At 34.7% G+C, this 25550-nt stretch overlaps 1 protein-coding gene across 1 annotated transcript in view; it reads left to right on the forward strand.

Annotated features, from left to right (window-relative positions):
• SCAPER (S-phase cyclin A associated protein in the ER) overlaps positions 1-25550 on the forward strand; it is a 512156-nt gene that overhangs the window by 137428 nt on the left and 349178 nt on the right. The window contains exon 15 of the mRNA XM_040492187.1: positions 2409-2551. Coding sequence (XP_040348121.1) covers positions 2409-2551 — 143 coding nt within the window. The remainder of the gene's footprint in view (positions 1-2408; positions 2552-25550) is intronic.

Here is a 25550-nt window from a genome sequence, read left to right on the forward strand (position 1 = left end):
GGAGGGGGCCCAGGGAAGGAAGGATTGGGAACTACAGGGAATGTACTGATTTCCGGAAGGCATATGTGGTAGATTACAGACTACTGGAGGCATACAGTTAGATTTTAAATATATTCTTTACTGTCAGGCATACTAATCATGAACTAATTGATTATAGCTCTTCTCATTACTAAGCATAATATGTGGAAATTTTTCTAGCTATATATAAGATCTCAAAAACTCTTTAAGACTAAAAACAACAATGTCTGGCACAGAAAATTATTTACAATGAAGAAAATACAAGCAAAAGAGTTTTCTCTTAAACTCACATTTATTTGCAGTTAAAAAAAAACCTGCATTGGCAGTTTATGGAATGGGAGAAGGTATTTGTTAATGACATATCCACAAAGGGTTAATATGCAATATATAGAAAGAACTAACAACACCCAAATATCAAATGATTCAGTTAATAAATGAGCAAGACATGAAGACATTTTTCCAAAAATGACATCCAGATGGCCAACAGAGACATGAAAAGATGTTCATCATCACTCATCATCAGGGAAATACAAATCAAACTGACAATGAGATATCACCTCACACCCCTCAGAATGGCTAAAATCAACAGCACAGGGAACAACAGGTGTTGGTGAGGGTGTGTAGAAAAAGGAACCCTCTTTTCACTATTGGTAGGAATGCAAACTGGTGCAGCCATTCTGGAAAACAGTATAGAGGTTCCTCAAAAAGTTAAAAATAGAACTACCCTATAATCCAGCAAATTGCACTATTGGGTTTTTACGCAAAGAATACAAAACACTAATTCAAACGTGCACCCCTATGTTTATAGCAGCATTATGTACAATAGCCAAGATACGGAAGCAGCCCAAGTACCCGCCAGCTGATGAGTAGATGAGTAGATAAAGAAGGTGTGGTATATATACAATGGAATATTATTCAGCCATAACAAAGAATGAAATCTTGCCATTTGCAATGACCTGGATGGAGCTAGAGGGTATAATGCTAAGTGAAATAAGGCAGTCAGAGAAAGACAAATACCATATGATTTCACTCGTATGTGCAATTTAAGAAACAAATGAGCAAAAAATGAAAATAAAAAACAAAAACAAAAAACCAAGAAACAGACTCTTAACTATAGAGAACCAACTGATGGTTACCAGAGGGGAGGTGCATAGGGCAATGGATAGGTGAAATACAGGTGGTGGGGATTAAGGAGTGTATTTGCTGTGATGAACACCAAATGATTAAAAACTTGAGAAAAATAAATAATAGAAATGAAAAATAATATCATTAAGAGAAAATGAAGATGTGATAATACATTTTTCTCAAAGAATAATAATTTCAAGATAGTCTTGGAATTTACCCATAATTCTGTACTTGTAAATATGGAGATTTATATGTTGAAAAAGATACTAAAAGGCATTGGACATAAGATAAAAATGTCAACAAATGGTTTTATGGAAACAAAACAAAACAAAGATATTAGGAACTTTAATGGAACAAAATCTTTAAAAACATGACTGAAAAAAAAACATGACTGAAAATTTTTCTGAATTTTATAAAAAAAAATCTTCATATAAAAAGTGTATTTAAAATGGCAACCACAAAAAGTAAAACTATGTGCACAAGTAAAAAATGTGTCAGTACAGATAGTAATATGGTGAAAGTTATCAAAGTACTCCTAGTAGGCAAAAATGTACATAGTACATAATACTTCACAGTATTTTGATTAAGTATCTTCTGCCTTAATGTTGAGGATGATAAATAATTACTGAGAATTTACTATATGCTAGGCCCTCTGGTAAGTATTCTTTATGTATTACCTCATTTGTTCTTTACAATATCTGAAGATGTTAGTGATGTTATTATTTGTCTTCCAGAAAACTAAGGCACAGTTACAATACAACTAGACCAGAGTCCCTAAGCCAGTAAATAATAGGATCACGGAATAAAATCAGGGAATCTGACCCAGTGCCCACTCTTTTACCCACTATGCTGTATTATGATACCTTTTTCCTTGCCACAAGTTTTTCTTTTTTTTTTCCATTTAACTCCTTCATGACATTTTCTGCATCGTTTTCTGGTATTTTTGAAACCATTTGTAAACACAAGACTATAGAAGTGATTAACCATAAAGTACATACATAGTCTGTGAGAACTATGAATAACACAGTATTCACAGACTATGAATAACATAGTATCTGCTTCAGAGAGCACTTATTATGTGTAATACTGGTAAATGGCATATGAAAACCAGATTATCATTGATACTTGATTTTTTTTTAATTCTGTGAAGTTTACCTAGTAGTAAGGATCTACTTGAATATCTAAATTTATGTCAAAACTGTGCCACCTTTAATCATTTTCACTTTACACATAATTCTAACATTTTAAAACATTTCTGACTATAGGAACGTAAAAGAGCACTAGAGGCAGAACGGCAGGCCCGTGTAGAAGAATTGTTAATGAAAAGGAAAGAACAAGAAGCCCGAATTGAACAACAGAGGCAAGAAAAGGAAAAAGCCCGTGAGGATGCAGCCCGAGAAAGAGCTAGGTACTTCATTTGCTATCATGATTTTGATGCTGATGAACTTTTTGTAGTGAGTGGATATTCAGATCAAGTCTTAAAGTCATTTGCTGTCATGTGGTTTTCTAAAGAAAGAGTCACAAATACAGAAATGTAATGAATTTTGATTTCCAGGAATTATGTCATTGTACTCAAAACAGAAACCTTTTGAATCTTCCTATTGAAAGGGAAACTTGAAGTATCAGTAGTTTTTGATTGCAAGAAATAAAATTTGATAGAAATAGAATTTGCTAGCTTAAGCAAGGGAGTTTTTTGGAAAATATCGGGAGTATAAGTAATAGGAAATTAGAGGAACAGGCTTGGAAGTAATCAAGCATCAAAGGCTAGTCACAAGAGCCACAGTGGTAGTATTTTGATGGAAACAGTCTAATCAGCATATTGCCACTCTATGATAAATGATCTTCAGCCACTGCTGCGTTTTAAAATCACTTGGTTAAGATTCAAAGATCCAGGAAAAATCATTTAAATGGCCAAGTCTAAGTCACTTTTGGTTGTTGTACACATTTCTGATGTGATATTCTCTGATCTCTTAATGGGGCAAATTTAGTGGATGTGAAAAGATAGCTGTTTGTGGTTTTAATATGCTTTTTTGTCCAAGATTAGTAATAATCTTGGCTGAGCAACTTTGCTCATACTTACCAGTTACTCTTTTTTTTTTTTTTTTTTTTTTAATGTAAAGTGCCTATTCAAGTTCTTTGTTCATTTCTGTATTGGGATCTATTGATGTTTAGGAGTTATCTTTACTAGATACCAATTCTTTGTCAGATACATATGTTGCAAATATTTTTGTAGGTTATGGCTTGCCTTTTCACTATCTTTATGATATCTTTTAATACAGTTCTTTCTTTTTTAAAGTTTTTATTTAAATTCCAGTTAGTTAACATACAGTGTAATATTAGTTTCAGGTGTAGAATATAGTGATTAAACAATTGCATACAACTCCCAGTGCTCATCACAACAAATGCACTCCTTAATTCCCATCAACTATTTAACCACCCCCTACCTGATTAATATAATTCTTGATTGCAGTGTAGTATAACTGAACAGACTTTGTGATTTGTGCTTTTTTATCTTATTCATGGAATCTTTACCTCTCTGGAGTCCTCTAAAATATTCTTTTTTTAATTTATTTTTATTTTTTATTTTTCTTTTTTTGAGACAGAGAGACAGACAGAGTGTGAGTGGGGTAGGGGCAGAGAGAGAGAGGGAGACACAGAATCAGAAGCAGGCTCCAGGCTCCGAGCTGTCAGCACAGAGCCCGACGTGGGGCTTGAACCCACAAACCGTGAGCCGTGACCTGAGCCGGAGTTGGACGCTTAACTGACTGAGCTACCCAGCTGCCTCTGTTGTCCTAAAATATTCTTTAAAATGTTGTAGTCTTTTTTTTTTTTGTAATAGGAAAGTCTTTATCTACCTAGAATTCATAATTGTATGGGTTGAGGTAGGAATCCAATTTCATTTTTTTCTCCATGTGGAAACCCTATTCTAAGACACTTTATTGAAACAGCAGTTTTTTTCCTACTGGTCTACAAAACTTTCTAACATAAATGAAGCTTCCATGTATTCATGGTTTGTAGACTCTATCTTATGTATGTATGTTTGTATGCATGTGTTTATTTACATCCAAGTTAGTTAGCATATAGTGCTATAATGATTTCAGGAGTGGGTTCCAGTGATTCATCCCCCATGTATAACACCCAGTGATCATCCCAACAAGTGTCCTCCCTAATGCCCCTTACCCATTTAGCCCATCCCCACACTGACAATCCCTCTAGCAATCCTCAGTTTGTTCTTTGTATTTAAGAGTCTCTTATGTTTTGTTCCCCTCCTTTTGATTTTATATAACTTTTGCTTCCCTTCCCTTATGTTCATCTGTTTTGTATCTTAAATTCCTCTTATGAGTAAAGTCATATGATATTTGTCTTTCTCTGACTGGCTAATTGTGCTTAGCATAATGCCCTCTACTTACATCCACGTAGTTGCAAATGGCAAGATTTCATTCTTTTTGATTTCTGAGTAATATTCGATGGTATATATATATATACCACATCTTCTTAATCCATTCATCTGTCAATGGACATTTGGGCTCTTTCCATACTTTGACTATTGTCGATAGCACTGCTATAAACATTGGGGTGTACATGTCCCTTCGAAACAGCATACCTGTGTCCCTTGGGTAAATACCTAGTAGTGCAATTACTGGGTCATAGGGTGGTTCTATTTTTAATTTTTTGAAGAACCTCAATACAGTTTTTTTTTTCAGTGTGGCTGCACCAATTTGCATTCCCACCAGCAGTGCAAAAGAGATCCTCTTTCTCCACATCCTCGCCAACATCTGTTGTTGTCTGAGTTGTTTATTTTAGCCATTATGACTGGTGTGAGATTTTAATTTATATTTCCTTGATGATGAGTGATGTTGAGCATTTTTTCATGTGTCTGTTCACCATCTGGATGTCTTCTGTGAAGAAGTGTCTGTTCATGTCTTTTGCCCATTTCTTCACTGGATTATTTGCTTTTTGAGTGTTGAGCTTGTTAAGTTCTTTATAGGTTTTGGATACTAACTCTTTATTTGATATGTCATTTGTAAATGTCTTCTCCCATTCCGTTGGTTACCTTTTAGTTTTGTTGGTTGTTTCCTTCACTGTGCAGAAGCTTTTTATTTTGATGAGACCCCAATAGTTCATTTTGCTTTTGTTTCCTTTGCCTTTGGAGATGTGTTGAATAAGAAGTTGCTGTGGCTGAGGTCAAAGAGGGTTTTGCCTGCTTTCTCCTCTAGGATTTTCATGGTTTCCTGTCTTATGTTTAGGTCTTTCATCCATTTTGAGTTTATTTTTGTGTAGGGTGTAAGAAAGTTGTCAAGGTTCATTTTTCTGCATGTTGCTGTTCAGTTTTCCCAGCACCACTTGCTGAAGAGATTGTCTTTATTCCATTTTACATACTTTTCTGCTTTGTCAAAGATTAGTTAGCTATATGTTTGTGGGTCCATTTCTGAGTTCTCTATTCTGTTCCATTGAACAGAGTATCTGTTTTTGTGCCAGTACCATACTGTCTTGATGATTACAGCTTTGTAATACAGCTTGAAATCCGGAATTGTGATGCCTCCAGCTTTGGTGTTCTTTTTCAGGATTGCTTTGGGTATTCAGAGTCTTTTCTGGTTCCATACAAATGTTAGGCTCTGTAAAGAATGCTGGTGTTATCTTGATAGGGATTGCAGTGAATATGTAGATTGCTTTGGGTAGTGTTAACAATATTTGTTTTAACAATATTTGTTCTTCCAATCCATGAGCGTGGGAATATTTTTCAATTTTTTTCTGTCTTCTTCAGTTTCTTTCATTAGCTTTCTATACTTTTCAGTGTATAGATTTTTCACCTCTTTGGTTAGGTTTATTCCTAGGTATCTTATGGTGTTTGGTGCAATTATAAATGGGATCCTTTCCTTGATTTCTCTTTCTGTTGATTCATTATTGGTGTATAGGAATGCAACCAATTTCTTTGCTTTGATTTTGCTGAATTCATGGATCAGTTCTAGCAGTGTTTTGGTGGAATCTTTTGGGTTTTCCATATAGAGTGTCATGTTGTCTGCGAAGAGTGAAAGTTTGACTTCCTCCTTGCTGAGTCGGATGCCTGTTATTCCTTTGTGTTGTCTGATTGCTGAGGCTAAGATTTCCATTACAGTGTTGAATAACAGTGGTGAGAGTGGACATCCCTGTCGTGTTCTTGACCTTAGGGGGAAAGCTCTCAGTTTTTCCCCATTAAGGATGATATTAGCAGAGGGTCTTTCATATATGGCTTTTATGCTCTTGAGGTATGATCCTTGTATACCTATATTCTTGAGGGTTTTTATCAAGAAAGGATGCTGTATCTTGTAAAATGCTTTCTCTTCATCTTATGAGAGGATTGTGTGATTCTTGACCTTTCTTTGATTGATGTGATGTATCACATTGATTGTTTTGCAGATATTGAACTAGCCCTGCATCCTGGGTATAAATCCCACTTGGTCATGGTGAATAATTCTTTTAATGTATTGTTGGATCCAGTTGGTTAGTATCTTGTTGAGGATTTTTGCATCCATTTTCATCAGAGAAATTGGTCTGTAGTTCTTTTTAGAGGGATCTTTGTCTGGTTTTGGAATCAAGGTAATGCTGGCTTCATAGAAAGAGTTTGGAAGTTTTCCTTCCATTTCTATTTTTTGGAACAGCTTCAAGAGAATAGGTGTTAACTCTTCCTTAAACGTTTGGCAGACTTCCCCTGGAAAGCCATCTGGCCCTGAACTCTTTTGTTTTTTGGGAGATTTTAATTACTAATTCAATTTCTTCACTAGTTATGGGTCTGTCCAAATTTTCTATTTCTTCCTGTTTCAGTTTTGGTAGTTTATATGTTTCTAGGAATTTGTCCATATCTTCCAGATTGACATTTTATTGGCATATAATTGCTCATAATATTCTATTATTATTGTTTGTATTTCTGCTGTTTTGGTTGTGATCTCTCCTCCTTCATTCTTGATTTTATTTATTTGGGTTCTTTCCTTTTTCTTTTTGATCAAACTGGGTAGGGATTATCAATTTGGTTAATTCTTTCAAAGAACCAGCTTCTGGTTTCATTGATCCATTCTACTATTATTTTGGTTTCAATAGCATTGATTTCTGCTCTGATCTTATTATTTCCTGTCTTCTGCTGGTTTGGGGTTTTATTTGCTGTTCTTTTTCTAGCTCTTTAAGGTGTAAGGTTAGGTTATGTATCTGAGATCTTTCCTCCTTCTTTAGGAAGGCCTGGATTGCTATATACTTCCCTCTTTTGACCTCCTTTGCTGCATCCCAGAGGTTTTGGGCTGTGGTGTTAACATTTTCATTGGCTTCTATGTACTTTTTCATTTCCTTTTTAACTTCTTGGTTAGCCCATTCATTCTTTAGTAGAATGTTCTTTAGTCTCCAAGTATTTGTTATCTTTCCAAATTTTTTCTTGTGGTGATTTTTGGGTTTCATAGTGTCACGATCTGAAAATATGCACAGTATGATCTCGATCTCTTTGTACTTGGTGAGAGCTGACTTCTGTCCCAGTATGTAATCTATTCTGGAGAATGTTCCATGTGCACTTGAGAAGAATGTGTATTCTGTTGCTTTAGGATGAAATGTTCTGAATATATCTGTTAAGTCAATCTGGTCCAGTGTGTCATTCAAAGCTGTTGTTTCCTTGTTGATTTTCTATTTAGATAATCTATCCATTGCAGTAAGTAGGGTGTTGAAGTTCCCTACTATTATGGCAGTATTATCAATGAGTTTCTGTATGTTTGTAATTCATTGATTTATATATTGATTAATTGATTTACATATTTGGCTTCTTCCAAGCTTGGAGCATAAATGTTTACAGTTGTAGATCTTCTTGGTGGGTAGACCTCTTAATTATGATATAATGCCCTTCTTCATCTCTTGTTACAGTTATTTTTAAATCTAGGTTGTTTGATATAAGTATGGCTGCTCTTGCTTTCTTTTGGAGACTATTAGCATGATAGATGATTATCTGCTTATTTTCAAACTGAAGGTGTATTTAGGTCTAAAGTGGGTCTCTTGTAAACAGCAAATAGATGGATCTTGTTTTGTTATTCATTCTGTTACACTATGTCTTTTGATTGGAGCATTCAGTTGTTTAGAGTGAGCACAGTAAACCACTGTCGTTTAGAGTGAGCACTCAAAGGTACGAATTTATTGACATTATGTTTCTTGTAGAGTTGGAGTTTCTGATGGTGTTTTCTGGTTCTTTCTAGTCTTTGTTGCTTTTTGTTTGTTTTGTTTTTCATCTCTTCTCCCCTCAGAGAGTCCCTCTGAAAATTTCTTGCAGGGCTGGTTTAGTGGTCACGAACTCCTTTAGTTTTTGTTTGCCTGGGAAACTCTTTATCTCTCCTTCTATTTTGAATGACAGCCTTGCTGGATAAAGAATTCTTGGGTGCATATTTTTGCAGTTCAGCACCTTGAATATATCCTGCCACTCCTTTCTGGCCTGCCAAGTTTCTGTGGATGGGTCTGCTGTGAACCTGATCTGTCTTCCCTTATAGGTTAAGGACTTTTTTCTTTTGGTACTTTCATGATTCTTTCTTTGCCTGAATATTTTGTGAATTTTACCTATGCTATGCCTTGTTGATGATTGGTTTTTGTTGAATCTGATGGGAGTTCTCTGTGCTTCCTGGATTTTGATGTCTGTGTCTTTCCCCAGGTTAGGAAAGTTTTCCACTATGATTTGCTCACATAAACCTTTTACCCTTTTTGTCTCTCTTCCTTTTCTGGGACCCCTATGATTTGGATATTATTCCTTTTTAATGAGTCACTGAATTCTCTAATTCTTATACCATGCTCTTTTGCCTTAGTTTTCCTTTTTTTTTTTTTTTTTTTTTGCTTCATTATTCTCCATAATTGTATCTTCTAAATCACTGATTTGCTGCTCTGCTTCATCCATCCGTGCCATTTTGGCATCTGTTTGAGATTGAATCTCGGTGATAGCATTTTTAATTTCATCCTGACTAGATTATATTTCTTTTAATCTCCGTAGAAAGGAATTCTATGCTTTTTTTTCAACCCCACCTAGTATTCTTATTATTGTGATTCTAAATTCTGGTTTAGACATCTTGCTTGTATCTGTGTTCATTAAGTCCTTACCTGTTATTTGGGGTGAACTCCTTCATTTTGCCATTTTGAAGGGATATAAAGAGTTAATGAAATAAGGAAGAAAAAAAATAAAAATTCAAAATGACACAAGAAATCAATTCAAGGAATCTAGATCCTAGGCGTGTTTGGTCTGGTTGTTGAAATAAGCTTGATAGAATAGAGAAAAAAAAGGAAAGAAAGGAAAAAAAAAGGAAAACATTTGAAAATTGAAATAAATGAATACAATAAATAGAATAAAATGAAATGGTGAACATAAAATAGAGTTTAAAAATTTTACAAAAAGTAAAACATATTAGAAAAAAATTAAAAATCTTTTTTATAAAATGGAAAATAAAACCTTTTTCTGTACTCAAGAATAAGAAAACAAAAGAAAAAGAAAAAAATATTGAATAGATGGACCAGTGAACAGAATGATATACAATTGAAATTACATCCAGTCTCCCCTGGAAGTCAAACTATGAAACCCTTTATACTTTATAAACTAAGCAGGAGGAGAGATTTTTTATTATTCTTCTAGAGCACAGTTGGCTCAGTCACGCAGGGCTTGGTGTAGTGGCTCCGTTTTCCACTAGATGGCACTGCTTAGTTTATTGGGGTGGATTGTTCTGGTGCATGTAGGTGCTATGCGTATGTATGGGAAGGGTGAAAATGGCGTCACCCAGCTACCTAGTCTCTACTGTCAGAACTCTGTGCTTGCCTACTGGCAATCAAGCACCCCTGCTCTGTCTCTAGCTTCTGTCCACTCCCCGCTTCTAATCTGTCCGTGACCAAGCCATTGGTCTGCCAGGCGGCACCTCCCTTCTGCGTTTAATTTCAGACGGGGCTGTGTTTCCTCACTTCTGAGGGCCCTGCAGCTTTGACCTGCTCAGACTCTCTGGGGGAGGGTCTTGCCGAGCAAAGGCCGGGTGCTGGTCTGCCATCTGGAACATTCTTGTGCCAAGCTGCTGCAAATGCTCAGAGACTGTAGCCAGGTGTGAGCCCACCCCAGAAAAACTTCGTGTGATAATGTAGCAGTAGTGTTTTAGGGATTATGGTAAATCACAACACACATCTGGTGCCAGGCTTCACCCTTAATGTCCTTATTCTAACACCAGTGAATGTGGCTGTTCTCTGGGGTCTGCTGGGACCTTTGCCTGTAGGGAGGCTGCACAGCCTCTACCAAATGTCCTCTCAGCTGGGAAATTGCCTCTCTCCCTGTGGCCTGAGGACCCCTTTGTCTTTGTTGTCTGCTTCTGGGGATTTGCCCTTCCCCCCCGGAACTTCACCAGTGTCTTAATGGAATTTAAATTCTCTCCTTTCTCCCTTTTTTCAATCCCTTGTAGTCCCTTTCTCTTTTCTCCCTTTTTTGTTTAGTCTACTCTTTCTTTTTCTCTCCAGCTGCTTTCAGCGGGGGGTGGGAGTACTTTTCCTGTACTCCCCTCCCATCTCCATCCTCTCTACACAAGCAAAAACAGCTCCGTGGTTTCTCTCTCCCCTAGTTCACCTCTCCACACCACATACCTGCTGAGTTCTGTTGTTCAGGTTGTGCAGATTGTTATGTTAATCCTCAAATCAGTTTTCTAGGTGTGCAGGATGGTTTGGTGTTGATCTAGCTGCATTTCTGGGAGGAGAGAAGCAAAAAAAAAGGTCCATGCTGTTCCACTGTCTTGGCCTCTCCTATAGACTCTATATTCTGGTCAAGTGATCACTTTGTCTGTCTCTAGCCTTAGTTCTAAAGATTTACAATAATTCTTGGTGTCTATTACTGTCCTTTATGTTTTTTTTAATTATTAGGACTGTCATGGCCCTTTTGCATTTACATTGTTAGAATCAGCTTGCTCAATTCTAAATTAAAAAAAAAAAGAAATTATAAACATTTTCTTGTGTTTTTTTTTAACTTTTAGATACAGAATTTACTGATGCAACACTTATATACAATACCCAGTGTTCATCACACGTGCCCTCTTTAATCCCCATCACCTGTTTCACCAACTCCCTCCTTCCTCCCCTTCTATAACCATCAGTTCTCTATACTTAAGAGTCTTTTTCTTGGTTTTCCTTGCAAATGGCAAGATTTCATTCTTTTTTATGGCTGAGTAACAATTCCATTATATATATTCACCACATATTCTTTATCTACTCATCAGTTGATGTATAATTGGGCTCTTTTCATAATTTGGCTATTGTTGATGCTACTGTAAACATTGAGGTGCATGTATCCCTTTGAATTAGTATTTTTGTTTTCTTTGGGTAAATATCTAATAGTGTAATTTCTAGATTGTAGGATAGGTATATTTTTAATTTTTTGAGATACCTCCGTACAATCTTCCACAGTGGCTGCAACCGTTTGTATTCCCATAAACAATATAAGACGGTTCCACTTTCTCTACATCCTCGCAAATACCTGTGTTAATTTTAGCCTTTTTGATAGGTGTGAGGTGATATCTCATTGTAGTTTTGATTTGTATTTCCCTGATGATGAGTGATGTTGACCATTTTTTCATGCATCTGTTAGCTTTCTGGATGTCTTCTTTGGAAAAATATCTATTCATATCTTATGCCCATTTTTAACTAGATTATTTGTTCTTTGAGTATTGAATTTTATAAGTTCTTTTTAGATTTTGGATACTAACTCTTTACCTGATATGTCATTTACAAATATCTTCTCCCATTCCACAGGTTCATTGTTTCCTTCACTGTACAGAAGGTTTTTATTTTGATGAAGTCTCAGTAGTTTATTTTTGCTTTTGTTTCCCTTGCCTCTGGAGACATGTCAAGTGAGAAGTTGCTGCCCTTGGTCAGAGAGGTTGTTGCCTGTTTTCTCCTGTAGGATTTTGGTGGTTTCCTGTCTCACATTTATTTACTTATTTATTTTTTAATTTATTTTTTAATGTTTATTTATTTTTGAGAGAGACAGAGACAGAAGGCGAGTGGGTTGGGCAGAGAGAGAGGTAGACACAGAATATGAAACGGGCTCCAGGCTCTGAGCTGTCAGCACAGAGCCCAACGCCGGGCTCGAACTCACAAACTGCGAGTTCATGACCCAAGCCAAAATCAGATGCTTAACTGGCTGAGCCATCCAGGTACCCCCTCCTGTCTCACATTTAGATCTTTCATCCATTTTGAATTTATTTTTCTGTATGGTATAAGAAAGTGGTCCAGTTTCATTCTTCTGCATGTTGCTGTCCAGTTCTTCCAACACTGAAGAGACTGTCTTTTTTCCATTGGATACTCTTTTATGCTTTGTTGAAGATTAGTTGACAATATATTTGAGGGTTTATTTCTAGGTTTTCTTTTCTGTTATATTGATCTGTGTGTCTGTTTTTGTGCCAGTACCATACTGTCTTAATCACTACAACTTTGTAATATAACTTGAAGTCCAGAATTATGATGCCTCCGGCTTTGCATTTCTTTGTCAAGATTGTTTTGGTTATTCGGGGTCTTTAGCAGTTCCTTGCAAATATCAGGATTGTTTGCTCTAGCTCTGTGAAAAATGTTGGTGGTATTTTGATAGAGGTTGCAGTAAATGTGTGGATTGCTCTGGGTAATATAGACGTTTTAACAATATTTGTTTTTCCAATCCATGAACATGGAATGTTTTTCTCTTTCTTTGTGTCCTCTCCAATTTCTTTCATTAGCGTTTTATACTTTTCAGAGTGCAGATCTTTCCCCTGTTTGGTTAGGGTTATTCCTAGGTATCTTATGGTATTTGATGCAGTTGTAAATGTGATTAATTCCTTGATTTCTCTTTCTGTTGATTCATTATTGGTGTATAGAAATGCAGTAGATTTCTGTATGTTTGTTTGGTATTGTGTGACGTTACTGAGTTCATCTGTCAGTTCTAGCAATTTTTTGGTGAAGTCTTTTTGGTTTTCTGTGTAGAGTATCATGTCATCTGCAAATAATGAAAGGCTTGACTTCTTCCTTGCCAATTTGGATGCCTTTATTTCTTTTTGTTGTCTGATCAATATGGCTAGGACTTCCAGTACTATGTTAAGTAACAGTGGTGAAGGTGGACATCCCTGTCTTGTTCTTGACTGTAGAGGAAAAGCTCTGCTTTTCCCCATTGAGGATGATATTAGCTCTGGGTTTTTTGTATGTGGCTTTTATTATGTTGAGGTATGTTCCCCATAAACCTACTTTTTTGAGGATTTTTATCAATAATAGATGTTATACTTTGTCAAGTGCTTTTTCTCATCCATTAAAAGGATCACCTGATTCTTTTCCTTTCTTTATTCGTGTGGTGTATCATGGTGATTGATTTGCAAATACTGAACCACCCTTACAACCCAGGAATATATCCTACTTGATCATGGTAAATGATTCTTTTAATGTACTGTTGGATTTAATTTGCTTGTATTTTACTGAGAATTTTTGCTTCCATGTTCATCAAGGACCTTGGCCTGTAGTTTTCTTTTTTAGTGGAGTCTTTGTCTGGTTTTGGTATCAGGGTAATGCTGGTCTCATAGATTGAATTTGGAAGTTTTTCTTCCATTTCTATTTTTTGGAATAGTTTGAGAAGAATAGGTATTAACTCTTCTTTAAATGTTTTTTGGGGACGCCCAGATGACTCAGTCAGTTGGGCATCCGACTTCGGCTCAGGTCATGATCTCATGCCTCGTGAGTTCAAGCCCCACATCAGGCTCTGTGCTGACAACTCAGAGCCTGGAGCCTGCTTCAGATTCTGTGTCTCCCTCTCTGCCTCTGCCCTCCCTCACTCACATCTGTCTCTGTCTCAAAAATAAATAAACATTAAAAAATTTTTAAAAAAGGTTTTTGGAATTCCCCTGTGAAGCCATCAGCCCATGTACTTTTGTTTGGGATAACTTTGTACTTTTGTTTTGGGATAATTGGGATAATTTTGATTACTGATTTGGTCTGTTTGCTGATTGTCTGCTCAACGTTTCTGTTTCTTCCTTTTTCAGTTTTGGTAGTTTATATGTTTCTAGCAATTTATTTATTTTTTCCAGGTTGTCCAATTTGTTGGCATACAATTTTTCATAATATTCTCTTATAAGTGTTTGTATCTCTGTGGTGTTGGTTGTTATTTCTCCTCTCTTCATTTTGTGATTTTATTCATTTTGGTCCTTTCTCTTCTCTTTTTGAGAAGTCTGGCTAGAGATTTATCAATTTTATTAATTAATTCAAGGAACCAGCTCCTGGTTTCATTGATCTGTTCTATTGTTTTTTTAGTTTCTATTTCTTTTATTTGTGCTCTAATCTTTGGCATTGTATTGAATCTATAAAGTAATGCGGGGAGATTGATATATTTTAAATTGATCCTTCTAGGTTTATGAACATACTACTAAATGTTTTTTTCTATTTGTTTAGATCTTCAGAAATATCTTTACATGAACTGTAACTTTTAAAATGATTAAAATAGTAAACTTTATGGGGTGCCTGCGTGGCTCAGTTGGTTAAGTATCAGACTTCGGCTCAGGTCATGATCTTGCAGTTCATGAGTTTAAGCCCTGCTTTGGCCTCTGCACTGGTGCTGCGAAGCCTGCTTTGAATTTTCTCTCTGCCCCTTCCCCACTTGCCCTCTGTCTCTCTCAAAATAAATAACTAAACTTTAAAAAAAGTAAATATCATATTATATATATTTCACTACAATAGAAATATGTATAAAAGCTGTTTATTAAAAAGGTTATAAAACTTCTATTATAAATTACATATTTATGTACTACAAATTACATATTATAATCCTTATAACCTTTTTATAAACAGTTTTTGTGCATATTTTTATTGTAGTGAAATATACATAATATAAAATTTACTATTTAAATAATTTTAAAATTTGCAGTTCATTGGCACTAAGTACCTTCCCATTGTTGTGCTTACCATCAACACTGTCCATCATGTTCATAACACTTTTCATCTGTCAAAACTGAAACTCAGTATCCATTAAGTAATAGCTTTATATTTCACAACCGTCCCCTCCTGCCACCAAGCCCATGACAACCACCATTCTACTTTCTGTCTATGACTGTGACTACTCTAGGCACCTCATATAAATGGAATCATATGCTATTTGTCTTTTGTGATGTCTTTAAGGTTTTTCCATGTTATAGCATGTGTCAGAATATCCTCCCTTTCTAGGGCTGAATAATATTGCATTGTGTGTATACACTATATTTTGTTTGCCCATTCATCTGTCAAGGGACACCTGGATAGCTTCTCCTTTGGGCTGTTGTGAATAAAACTGCTGTACATGTGGGTATATAAATATCTGTTCAGGTCCCTATTTTTAATTTTTGGGGGTATATAGGTAGCCAGAAGTGGAATTGTTGGATCATATGATAAATTTATCTTTCATTTTTTTGTGGAACAGCATACTTTGTTTCTGTAGTGGCTGCTCCATTTTACATTTCCACTGGCACTAAAGTTCTAATTTCTCCATATCATCAGCTTTGCTTTTTTTACTTTTGACTTTTTTTCTTCTTTTTGGGGGAGATAGTAGCCATCCTAATGGGTTGTGAGGTGGCATCTTAATTGTAGTTTTGATTTGCATTCCCCTAATGATAAGTGAGGTTGACTACCTTTTCTTGTACTTAATGTACATTTATATATCATCTTTGGAGAAATGTCTATTCAAAATCTTCGCCTGGTTTTTAATCAGGTTTTTTTTTTTCTTGTTGAGTTGTAGAAGTGTCTTTATATATTTTGAATATTGACCCTTATCAGACATTTGATTTGCAAATATTTTCTCCCATTCTGTGGATTGCCTTTTCATTATGTTCTTGTTCAAAAACTTTAAATTTTGATGTATTCCAATTTGTCTGTGTTTTCTTTTGTTGCATGTACATTTGGTGTCATACCCATAAAACCATTGCCAAACTCTCTGCTCCATATGCTTTCTTCTAGGAGTTTTAGTTTTAGGTTTATGTTTAGGTCTTCAATCCATTTTGAATTAATTATTGTATATGTTATAAGGTGGGGGTCTAACTTCATTCTTTTGCATGTGAATATCTTTTCCCAGTATCATCTGTTGAAAAAAATTGTCATTTCCTCATTCGATGGTCTTCCCTTGGCACCCTTATCAAAAATCATTTGATCATATATTTGAGGGTTTATGTATTGGCCTTCTATTCTGTTCCACTGTTGTATAAGTCTTTATACCAGTACTGTAGGTTTGTAATAAGTTTTGAAATCAGGGATCTTTTAGCTTTGTTATTGTTCAAGATTGTTTAGGGTATTCAGGGTCCCATGTGAATTTTAGGATAGATTTTCCCCCCATTTCTGCAAAAGAAATCATTGAGATTTTGGTAGAGATTCCATTGAATCTGTGACTTGCTTTAGATAGTACTGACATCTTAAAAATATTAAGTCTTCCGATTAATGAATATAGGGTTTTTAAAAATCTTTTTGTGTTTGTATTTTCTTTCAGCAAAGTTGCACATTTCAGTTTACAAGCCTTTTACCTCATTAGTTTATTTTTAATTATATGTGTGTTAACATTTTTTGAAATTTATTTTTGTTTATTTTTGTTATGCTGTTATAAATAAAATCTCCTTAAAAAACTTTTTTTTAAACATGTATGTTGCTGGTGTTTAGAAATACCATTGATTTAGACGTAGGGCTGCCATAGCAATCTTGAGAAAGAACAAAGATGGAGGTTTCATAATCCCAGATTTCAATATGTCTTACAAAGCTGTAGTAATCAAAATAGTATAGTACTGGCACAAAAATAGACACATAGATCAATGGGACAGAATAGAGATCCCAGAAATAAACCCATGTTTATATGGTCAACTAATCTATGACAAAGAAGGCAAGAATGTATAATGGGAAAAAGACCATCTTTTCAACAAATGGTGCTGGGAAAACTGAAGAGCTACATGGAAAGTAATGAAATTGGACCCACCTTCTTATACCATACAGAAAAATAAACTTAAAATGGATTAAAGACCTAAATGTGAGACTGAAGGCATAAAACTCCTAGAAGGAACATAGGCAGTAATTTCTTTGACATCAGCCATAGAAACATTTTTTCTAGATAGGTCTTCTCAGGCAAGGGAAACAAATGCAAAATCAAATTATTGGAACTATACCAAAATATAAAGATTTTGCACAGCAAAGGCAACCATCAACAAAATGACAAGGCAGGCTACAGATTGGGAGAAGATAATTGCAAAGAATATATCCAATAAGGGATTAATATCCAAAATATATAAAGAACTTATACAAGTTAACACAAGAAAAAAACAAGTAATCCAATTAAAAATGGGCAGAAGACCTGAATAGATATTTTTCCAAAGAAGACATATATAGATGGCCAACAGACATATGAAAAGCTGCTCAACCTCACTAATCATCTGGGAAATGCAAATCAAAGCCACAGATATTACCTTAAACCTGTGAGAATGGCTAGAATCAAAAAGATAAGAAATAACAAGTTTTGGTGAGGATGTGGAGAAAAAAGAACTCCAATGCACTGTTGGCAGGAATGTAAATTGGTACATACATTATGAAAAACAATATAGAGATTTCTATCAAAAATTGAAAAATAGAAATAGTATATGATCTAGTAATTCTGCAGATGATTTACCCAAAGAAAATAAATACACTAATTTGAAAAGATTTATACACCCTTGTGTTTATGGCAGTATTACTTATAATAGTGAAGATTTATGGAATCAACTCAATAGTCCATTGATAGATGAATGGATAATGAAGACGTGATGCACATGTGTGTGTGCACATGTGCACACACACATACATATTGAATATGACTCAGCCATAAGAAAGTATGACATATTGCCATTGGAGCAACAAGAATGGACCTAGAGGGTATAATGCTAAATGAAATCAGTCAGAAGAAGACCAAAACTATGTGATTTCTCTCACATGTGGAATTTAAGAAACAAAACAGATGAATGTAGGGGAAGGGAAAAGAAGAAAAGAGGGAAGCAAACCAAAAGTGACTCTTAACTACAGACAGCAAAGTGACGATTGATGGAGGGAAGTAGGTGTGGGGGAGGTGTGTTAAATAGGTGATGGGTATTGAAAAGTGCACTTGTGATGAGCACTGGGTGTTATATGTAAGTGATGAATCATTAAAGTCTACTCTTGAAAACAAGGTTGTATGTTTTTTAAAATCATGGAGTTGAATTTATCAAATGTTTTATCTCCTTATATAGATATGTTCATGTAAAATATCTCCTTTAATCTGATCTAATGTGATGATTAATTTTTTAATATGTAATCAAGCCTGCATTCCTGGGATAAACCCAACTTGGTTTTGATGTAGTATAGGAATTTGTTCATATAAGTATGGTTTTTTAACTTAAAGGGTGAGATAACCCTATATTTTTTTAATTAATAAACATTTTTCTGAACTATAACATAAGCAGAATAATACACAAATGAATAAATCTGCAGCTTGGTGAATTGTCACCATGCCCCTGTATCCTCTAACCTGGTCAAAATATGGAACATTTAGCAGCACCACAGGATCCCTCCCATGTATCTTCCAAATTACCACCCCTTCTTCAACCTTAATAATAATCACTATACAAGCTTCTTGCACTTTTTAGCCTAATTGGTTTTGTGCCTAGGAATGAGGTTGCTGGTCTCTGGGTTATTGCAAATGTTCTGCATTAGTAAACACTGCCAAATTGTTTATCAATATAGTTGTACAGTTTACATTTTCATTAGCATTTTGAATATTCTCGATGCTCTATATTGTTGTCTAAAATTGGAGTAGACAGTTTTTAAGAAAATTTTTTTACAATTTTATTGTGATATAATTGACATGAAAAATTGCATTTATTAAAGTGTACTATTTCATGAGTTTTCACATATGTAATCTCTGAAACCATCAGCATGATTAAGGTAATGAACATAACCATCATCCCTCCAGATTTTCTCGTGCTGTTTGATAGTCCATCTCTCCTTCCCTCTACCCTCCTCTCCAGACAGCCAATGATTTACTTTCTCTTTTGTCTTTCACTTTCTTTTGCTCAGCATTATTATTTTGAGATTCCTTCAGATTGTTACTTGTACATACAGCTTCTTTTTTATTGCTAATTAGTATATATCCATATACTGATCATGCATTTTTCTATTGATAGAAATTTGGGTTTATTCCACTTTTTTGGTCATTATAAATAAGCTTTTCTGAACGTTTGTGTATGAGTACTTTTTGTGGACATATGCTTTCATTTCTCTTGGGCAAATAGCTAGGAGATGGATGGCTGGGTTATAGGGTTGAAGTATGTTTAACTTTTTAAGAAACTACAAAATGTTTTTCCAAAATTAGTCACACCATTTTACATACCCACTAGTAGTGAAGGAGTTTCAGTTTCTTCAAAGCCTTGACAACACTTGGTGGATCAGTTTTTTAAACGTATGCCTTTCTAGTTGGAATATTGTGCTGTTTTATTGTGATTGTAATTTGCATTTCTCTGATGACTAATGTTCAGCATCTTTGCATGTGCTTATTAGCCATTCATCTATCTTCTTTGGTAAAACATCTACTCATATCTTTTGCCCATTTTTCAAGTGAGTCCTTCATTATTATTGAATTGTAAAAATTCTTTATATATTCTGGATTCCCATCCTTTCAGGTATGACTTAGAATTTGTGGCTTATCTTTTTATCTTTTAAATAGTTATTTGATGTGCAAAAGTTTTAATTTTAATAAAACCCAATATATCAAACTTGTTTTATGTATGAAGCTTTTGGTATCATATCTAAGAAATCTTGCCAAACTCAAAATCACAAAGATTATTTTTCACATATTTTCTTTAAGAAGTGTTTCAGTTTGGCACTTACATATAGGTCTATAAGTCCATTTTTCTTGTGACTTTATTTAATTTAATGACTTTTATTTTTAGTGTAGTTGACACACAGTGTTACATTAGTTTCAGGTCTACAACTTAGTGACTTGACAAGTTTATACATTATGCTTTGTTTGCCACAGGTGTAGCTACCATTTGTCCTGTTACATCACTATTACAGTATCATTGACTGTATTCCTTATGCTGTGCCTTTTATTCCCATGACTTATTCATTCCGTAACTGGAAACCTGTATCTCCCTATCGCCTTCACCCATTTTGCCCAACTCTCCATATCCCTCCCTTCTGGCAGCCATCAGTTTTCTATATTAATAGGTCTGATTCTGATTTTGTTTGTTTGTTCATGTATTCTTTTCCTTTTAAGGTAACTTTTATGTATGGTATGAAACAAAGATCTAAATTTATTCGCATATGGATATCTATCACAGCATCATTTGTTGAAAGACTATTCTTTCACCATTTATTGCCTTGCCACCTGTTCAAGATCAATTAGTCATACATGTAAGGGTTTATTTATGGATCTGTGCTGTTCTATTCATATGTATATTTCTATTCTTATGCCAGTACCAGACTGTCAATTACTGTGGCTTCATAGCAAGTTTTGGAATCATGCTATGTAAGTTCTCTTACTTTGTCTCTTTCAAAACTGTATTTTCATGTAAGTTTTAGGTTTGCCAGTTTCTACAAAATAGCTTGCAGGGATTTTGGTAGGAATTGCCTTGAATCTATAGATCATTGTGGGAATAGTTGCCATCTTTACAATATTGTATATTCTGATCCATGAATATGATATCTCTATATCTCCTTTAATTTATCTCAATAGTGTTTTATAGTTTTTAGTTATAGTTCTAATTTGTAGGTCTTGCACTTTTTTTCTTAAATGTATTCTAAGTACTCTTCTTGAAGTCATTGTGATTGGAATTATTTTCTTTATTTTTGGTAGTATTTGTTGCTAGTATACAGAAAGACAATTTTTTATATATTTCGTTTTACAACTTTGTTTTTTTATTACCTGCTCAGTTTTCTTACTAGTTTTGATGGTGTTTTCTTTTTGTTGTTGTTTTTCCTTAGGATGTTTTACATATAGACTCACATCATCTGGAAATTACAAGTCTTCTACTTCTTGCTTTCTAGTATGAATGTCTTTTTTTTTTCCGTTGTCTTTTTGCACTGGCTACATGCCAGCGTATAATTTTAGTAGAGGCTGTGACATTGTATATACTTACTTTGTTCTTAATTTTAGTAGTGAAGCATTTAGTCTTTCCCTGTTACCAATGATGTTAGTTGTAGGTTTTTCTTAAATCCCCATTATTAGATTGAGGAAATTCTCTTGTATTTCTAGTTTGTTGAGTGCTTTTTAGCATGAATGGACTGAGTTTTGTTAAATAAATGCACTTTTTTTTTTTTGCACATCCATTAGGAGGATTGTGCAGAGTTTTTTTGTATGTTGTAGTTATTACATTAATTCATTTTCAATATTAAACCAACCTTGCATGCCTGAGTTAATTCCTACTTGGTCATGGTGTATACTCATTTTTATATGTTCCTAATTTCTTGTTAAGGATATTTACATGAGGGATATTGGTGTATAATTTTCTTGTGATGTCTTTGGTTTTCATTCCTCATAGAATATGATGGAAGTGGTTTTTCTTGCACTATTTAGGGGAACCGTTTGTGTTAGGATCAGCATTATTTTTTTAAATATAATTTGCCAGAGAATCTGTCTAGGCTTGGATTTTTCTTTTGGGGGAGATTTTAAATTAGCAGCTCATTTTTTTTTTATGTTTCAAGTTTTATTAAATTCTGGTTAGTTAAGGGATTCATCACTTACATATAACACACAGTGCTCATCACAAGTGCCCTCCTTAATACCCATCACCTATTTAGCATTTTATGGTCTATTGGGATTTTTTTGTTTCTTATTCAGTCAGCTTTCATAATTTGTGTCTTATTAGGAATTTGACCTTTCCATTTAAGTTCTCTATTTTTATATATTTATAAAGTTCATTATTTCTTTTTTTAAATTTTTTTTTCCAACGTTTATTTATTTTTGGGACAGAGAGAGACAGAGCATGAACGGGCGAGGGGCAGAGAGAGAGGGAGACACAGAATTGGAAACAGGCTCCAGGCTCTGAGCCATCAGCCCAGAGCCCGACGTGGGGCTCGAACTCACAGACCGCAAGATCGTGACCTGGCTGAAGTCGGACGCTTAACCGACTGCGCCACCCAGGCGCCCCTAAAGTTCATTATTTCTAATAAGTAATTTCATTATGATCTATAGTGAAGTCTCTTTCATTCCTAATTTTTGTTTACTTTGGGTTTCATTAGCTCTGCTTTTCCTACTTTTATGAGGTTGAATCTTTAAAATTTTTTTTTTTAATGTTTATTTATTTTGAGACAGAGAGAGAGCATGAACAGGGGAGGGTCAGAGAGAGAGGGAGACACAGAATCTGAAGCAGGCTCCAAGCTCTGAGCTGTCAGCACAGAGCCCCACGCGGGGCTCGAACTCAGGGACCGTGAGATCATGACCTGAGCCGAAGTCGGACGCTTAACCGGCTGAGCCACCCAGGAGCCCCTATGAGGTTGAATCTTTAGTTGATAGATTTTATATATTTCTCATTCCCTTTTAAATTTTAAAAATTAAAAAAAATTTTTTTAATGTTAATTTGAGAGAGAGAGAGAAAGCGTGAGTGGGGGAGGGGTAGAGGGAGAGGGAGAGGGAGACGGAGGATCCGAAGCAGGCTCTGCATAGAGCCCTAGGTAGGGCGTGAACTCACAAACCATGAGTTCTTGACCAGAGCCAAAGTTGGATGCTTAACTGACTGAGCCACCCAGGTGCCCCTATTTCTACTTTCCTAATCCAAACATTTAAGGGTATAAAGTTTTTTCTCAGCACTTCTTTAACTTCATCCCATCAATTTTGATATGTTAATTTTAATTAAAGATATTTTCTAATATTTTTTAGATTTTTTTGATACATGAATTATTTAGAATCATGCTTAGTTTCCAAATATTTGGTGATATTTTCTGTTGTTTTATAATTAAATCTTTTGTAGTCGAGGAATATTCTTTGTATAATTTTAGTCCCTTTAAATTCATTGAGATCATTTTATGACCTTGAATGTAAACTATTCTGGAGAAAGTCCTACACGCTGTTGTAAAATGTTTGTGTTCTGCTGTTGTTGGGTCAAGTGTTTGTGTTTTTTTTTTTTGTTTTTTTTTTTTTTTAATGTTTTACTTATTTTGAGAGAGAGAGAGAGAGAGAGAGAGAGCGGGGAAGGGGCAGAGAAAGAGAGAGAGAGAATCCCAAGCAAGCTCTGCACTGTCAATGCAGAACCTGATCTGTGGGGCTCAGTCCCATGAACCTGTGAAATCATGACCTGAACTGAAATCAAGAACCTGATGCTTAACAAACTGAACAACTCAGGCACCCAGGATGGAGTATTCTTTAAATGTCAGTTAAGTTAGTTGGTAGTTTTGTCTAGGCTTCTGTATACTTACTGATTTTCTGTCTAGTTTTATTAATTTCTGATAGACTGTTATGGAATTCCCCTGGAAAGCCATCTGGCCCTGGACTCTTGTTTTTTGGCAGATTTTTGATTACTAATTCGATTTCCTTACTGGTTATGGGTCTGTTCAAATTTTCTATTTCTTCCTGTTTCAGTTTTGGTAGTGTATATGTTTCTAGGAATTTGTCCATTTCTTCCAGATTGCCCATTTTATTGGCATATAATTTCTCATAATATTCTCTTATTATTGTTTTTATTTCTGCTGTGTTGGTTGTGATCTCTCCCCTTTCATTCTTCATTTTATTTATTTGTGTCCTTTCCTTTTTCTTTTCAATCAAACTGGCTAGTGGTTTATCGATTTTGTTAATTCTTGCAAAGAACCAGCTTCTGGTTTCATTGATGTGTTCTGTTTTTTGGGTTTTGATAGCATTAATTTCTGCTCTAATCTTTATTGTTTCCTGTCTTCTGCCGGTTTTGAGTTTTATTTGCTATTCTTTTTCCAGCTCTTTAAGGTGTAAGGTTAGGTTCTGTATCTGAGACCTTTCTTCCTTCTTTAGGAAAGCCTAGATTGCTGTATACTTTCCTCTTATAACTGCCTTTGCTGCATCCCAGAAGTTTTGGGTTGTGGTGTTATCACTTTCATTGACTTCCATATGCTTTTGAAATACTGTTGAATTGTCTATTTATATTCTCAGTTTTGACAATTTTTGCTTTGTGTATTTTGGTGTCTCAATGTTAGGGGCATATAATATCTTCCTTGGGTATTGACTCTTCCATCATTATGAAATGTTCCTCTTTCACATTAAAACAAAAATATTTCTTGCTATAAAGTCAATTTTTTTCTTTTTTAAATATAGCCATGGCTATAGTTTACATGAAATGTCTTTTTCTGTCCTTCTACATTCATACTTTTGTGCCTTTTTTATCTAACCTGTGTCTCTTATGGTCTAAATAAAGTTGAAGTTACTTTTTGATCTAGTCTGCTAGTTTCTGCTTTTTCATGAAAGTGTTTTGTCCATTCTCATTGAATATAATTATTGATATAATTACATTTATATTTTCTATTTTGATCCTTGTTTTCTATACGTCTCAAGTTTTTTTTATTCTCTTACTACTGCTTTTTTTCTTAATACTTTTTTAGTGTGTTATTTAAATTTTTCTCTTGATTTTTAAAACTATTATTTTAGTTGTTTGCTTAGTGGTTGCTCTCTTTACTACAATACAAAGTAAAGAAGTAGATTATTAAAATCTACTTTTGATTAAAACAAACTTAATTTTGGTAAGATAGAGTAACTTTGTTCCACTATAGGTCTATATCCTTTTCCTCTAGTGTTGTCATTGTCACATATATCTATATATGTGGTAAACTCAACCATCCAGTGATAGAATTATCTCTTTATGTAGTGTCACATTTTTCAAAGAAATTAGAGTAAAAGAGAAAATACATTTATAAGTTCCTTTATACTAATTAACATATTTACCATTTCTGGTGTACTTCATTTTCTTTGTTTATGGATTCAGGTTACTTTTTAGCATAATTTCTCTTTAGCTAGATGGCCTTTCTTCAGTATTTTCTACGAAGGGAGTTTTGCTGTCATTGAATTATCTTGGTATTCACTTATCTAGGAATATTTTGCCTTCATTTTGTTTCTGTTTTTAAAAATTTTTGTTGAAGTATCATTGGTGTTTTCCTTCATTCTGAATGATATTTTTGGCAGATTTATTTAGAGTTCTTGTTTTTTTTCTCTTTTGTTTTCAGTAGTTTGAATTTTTTGACTTCTGTTTTTTTCTGATGAAAAGTTAGCCATTAATCATTGGTTTTTCCTCTGTATATGGTGAGTTGTTTTTTTCTTCCTGCTCTCAGAATTTTCTGCCTGTGTGTAACCAGTTTCATTCTGATTTGTCTAGGTTTATTGTCTTCATGGTTATTCTGTTCTGTACATATCAAGTTTGGGAAGTGTTTGGCCATTATTTGTTCAGATATTTGTCATTTCTCTTCTGAGTTGTCACAGTTTCTTAAAC

Source organism: Herpailurus yagouaroundi, unplaced genomic scaffold (assembly GCF_014898765.1).
Source record: "Herpailurus yagouaroundi ecotype Mexico unplaced genomic scaffold, PumYag 184, whole genome shotgun sequence".
Lineage (NCBI taxonomy): Eukaryota > Metazoa > Chordata > Mammalia > Carnivora > Felidae > Herpailurus > Herpailurus yagouaroundi.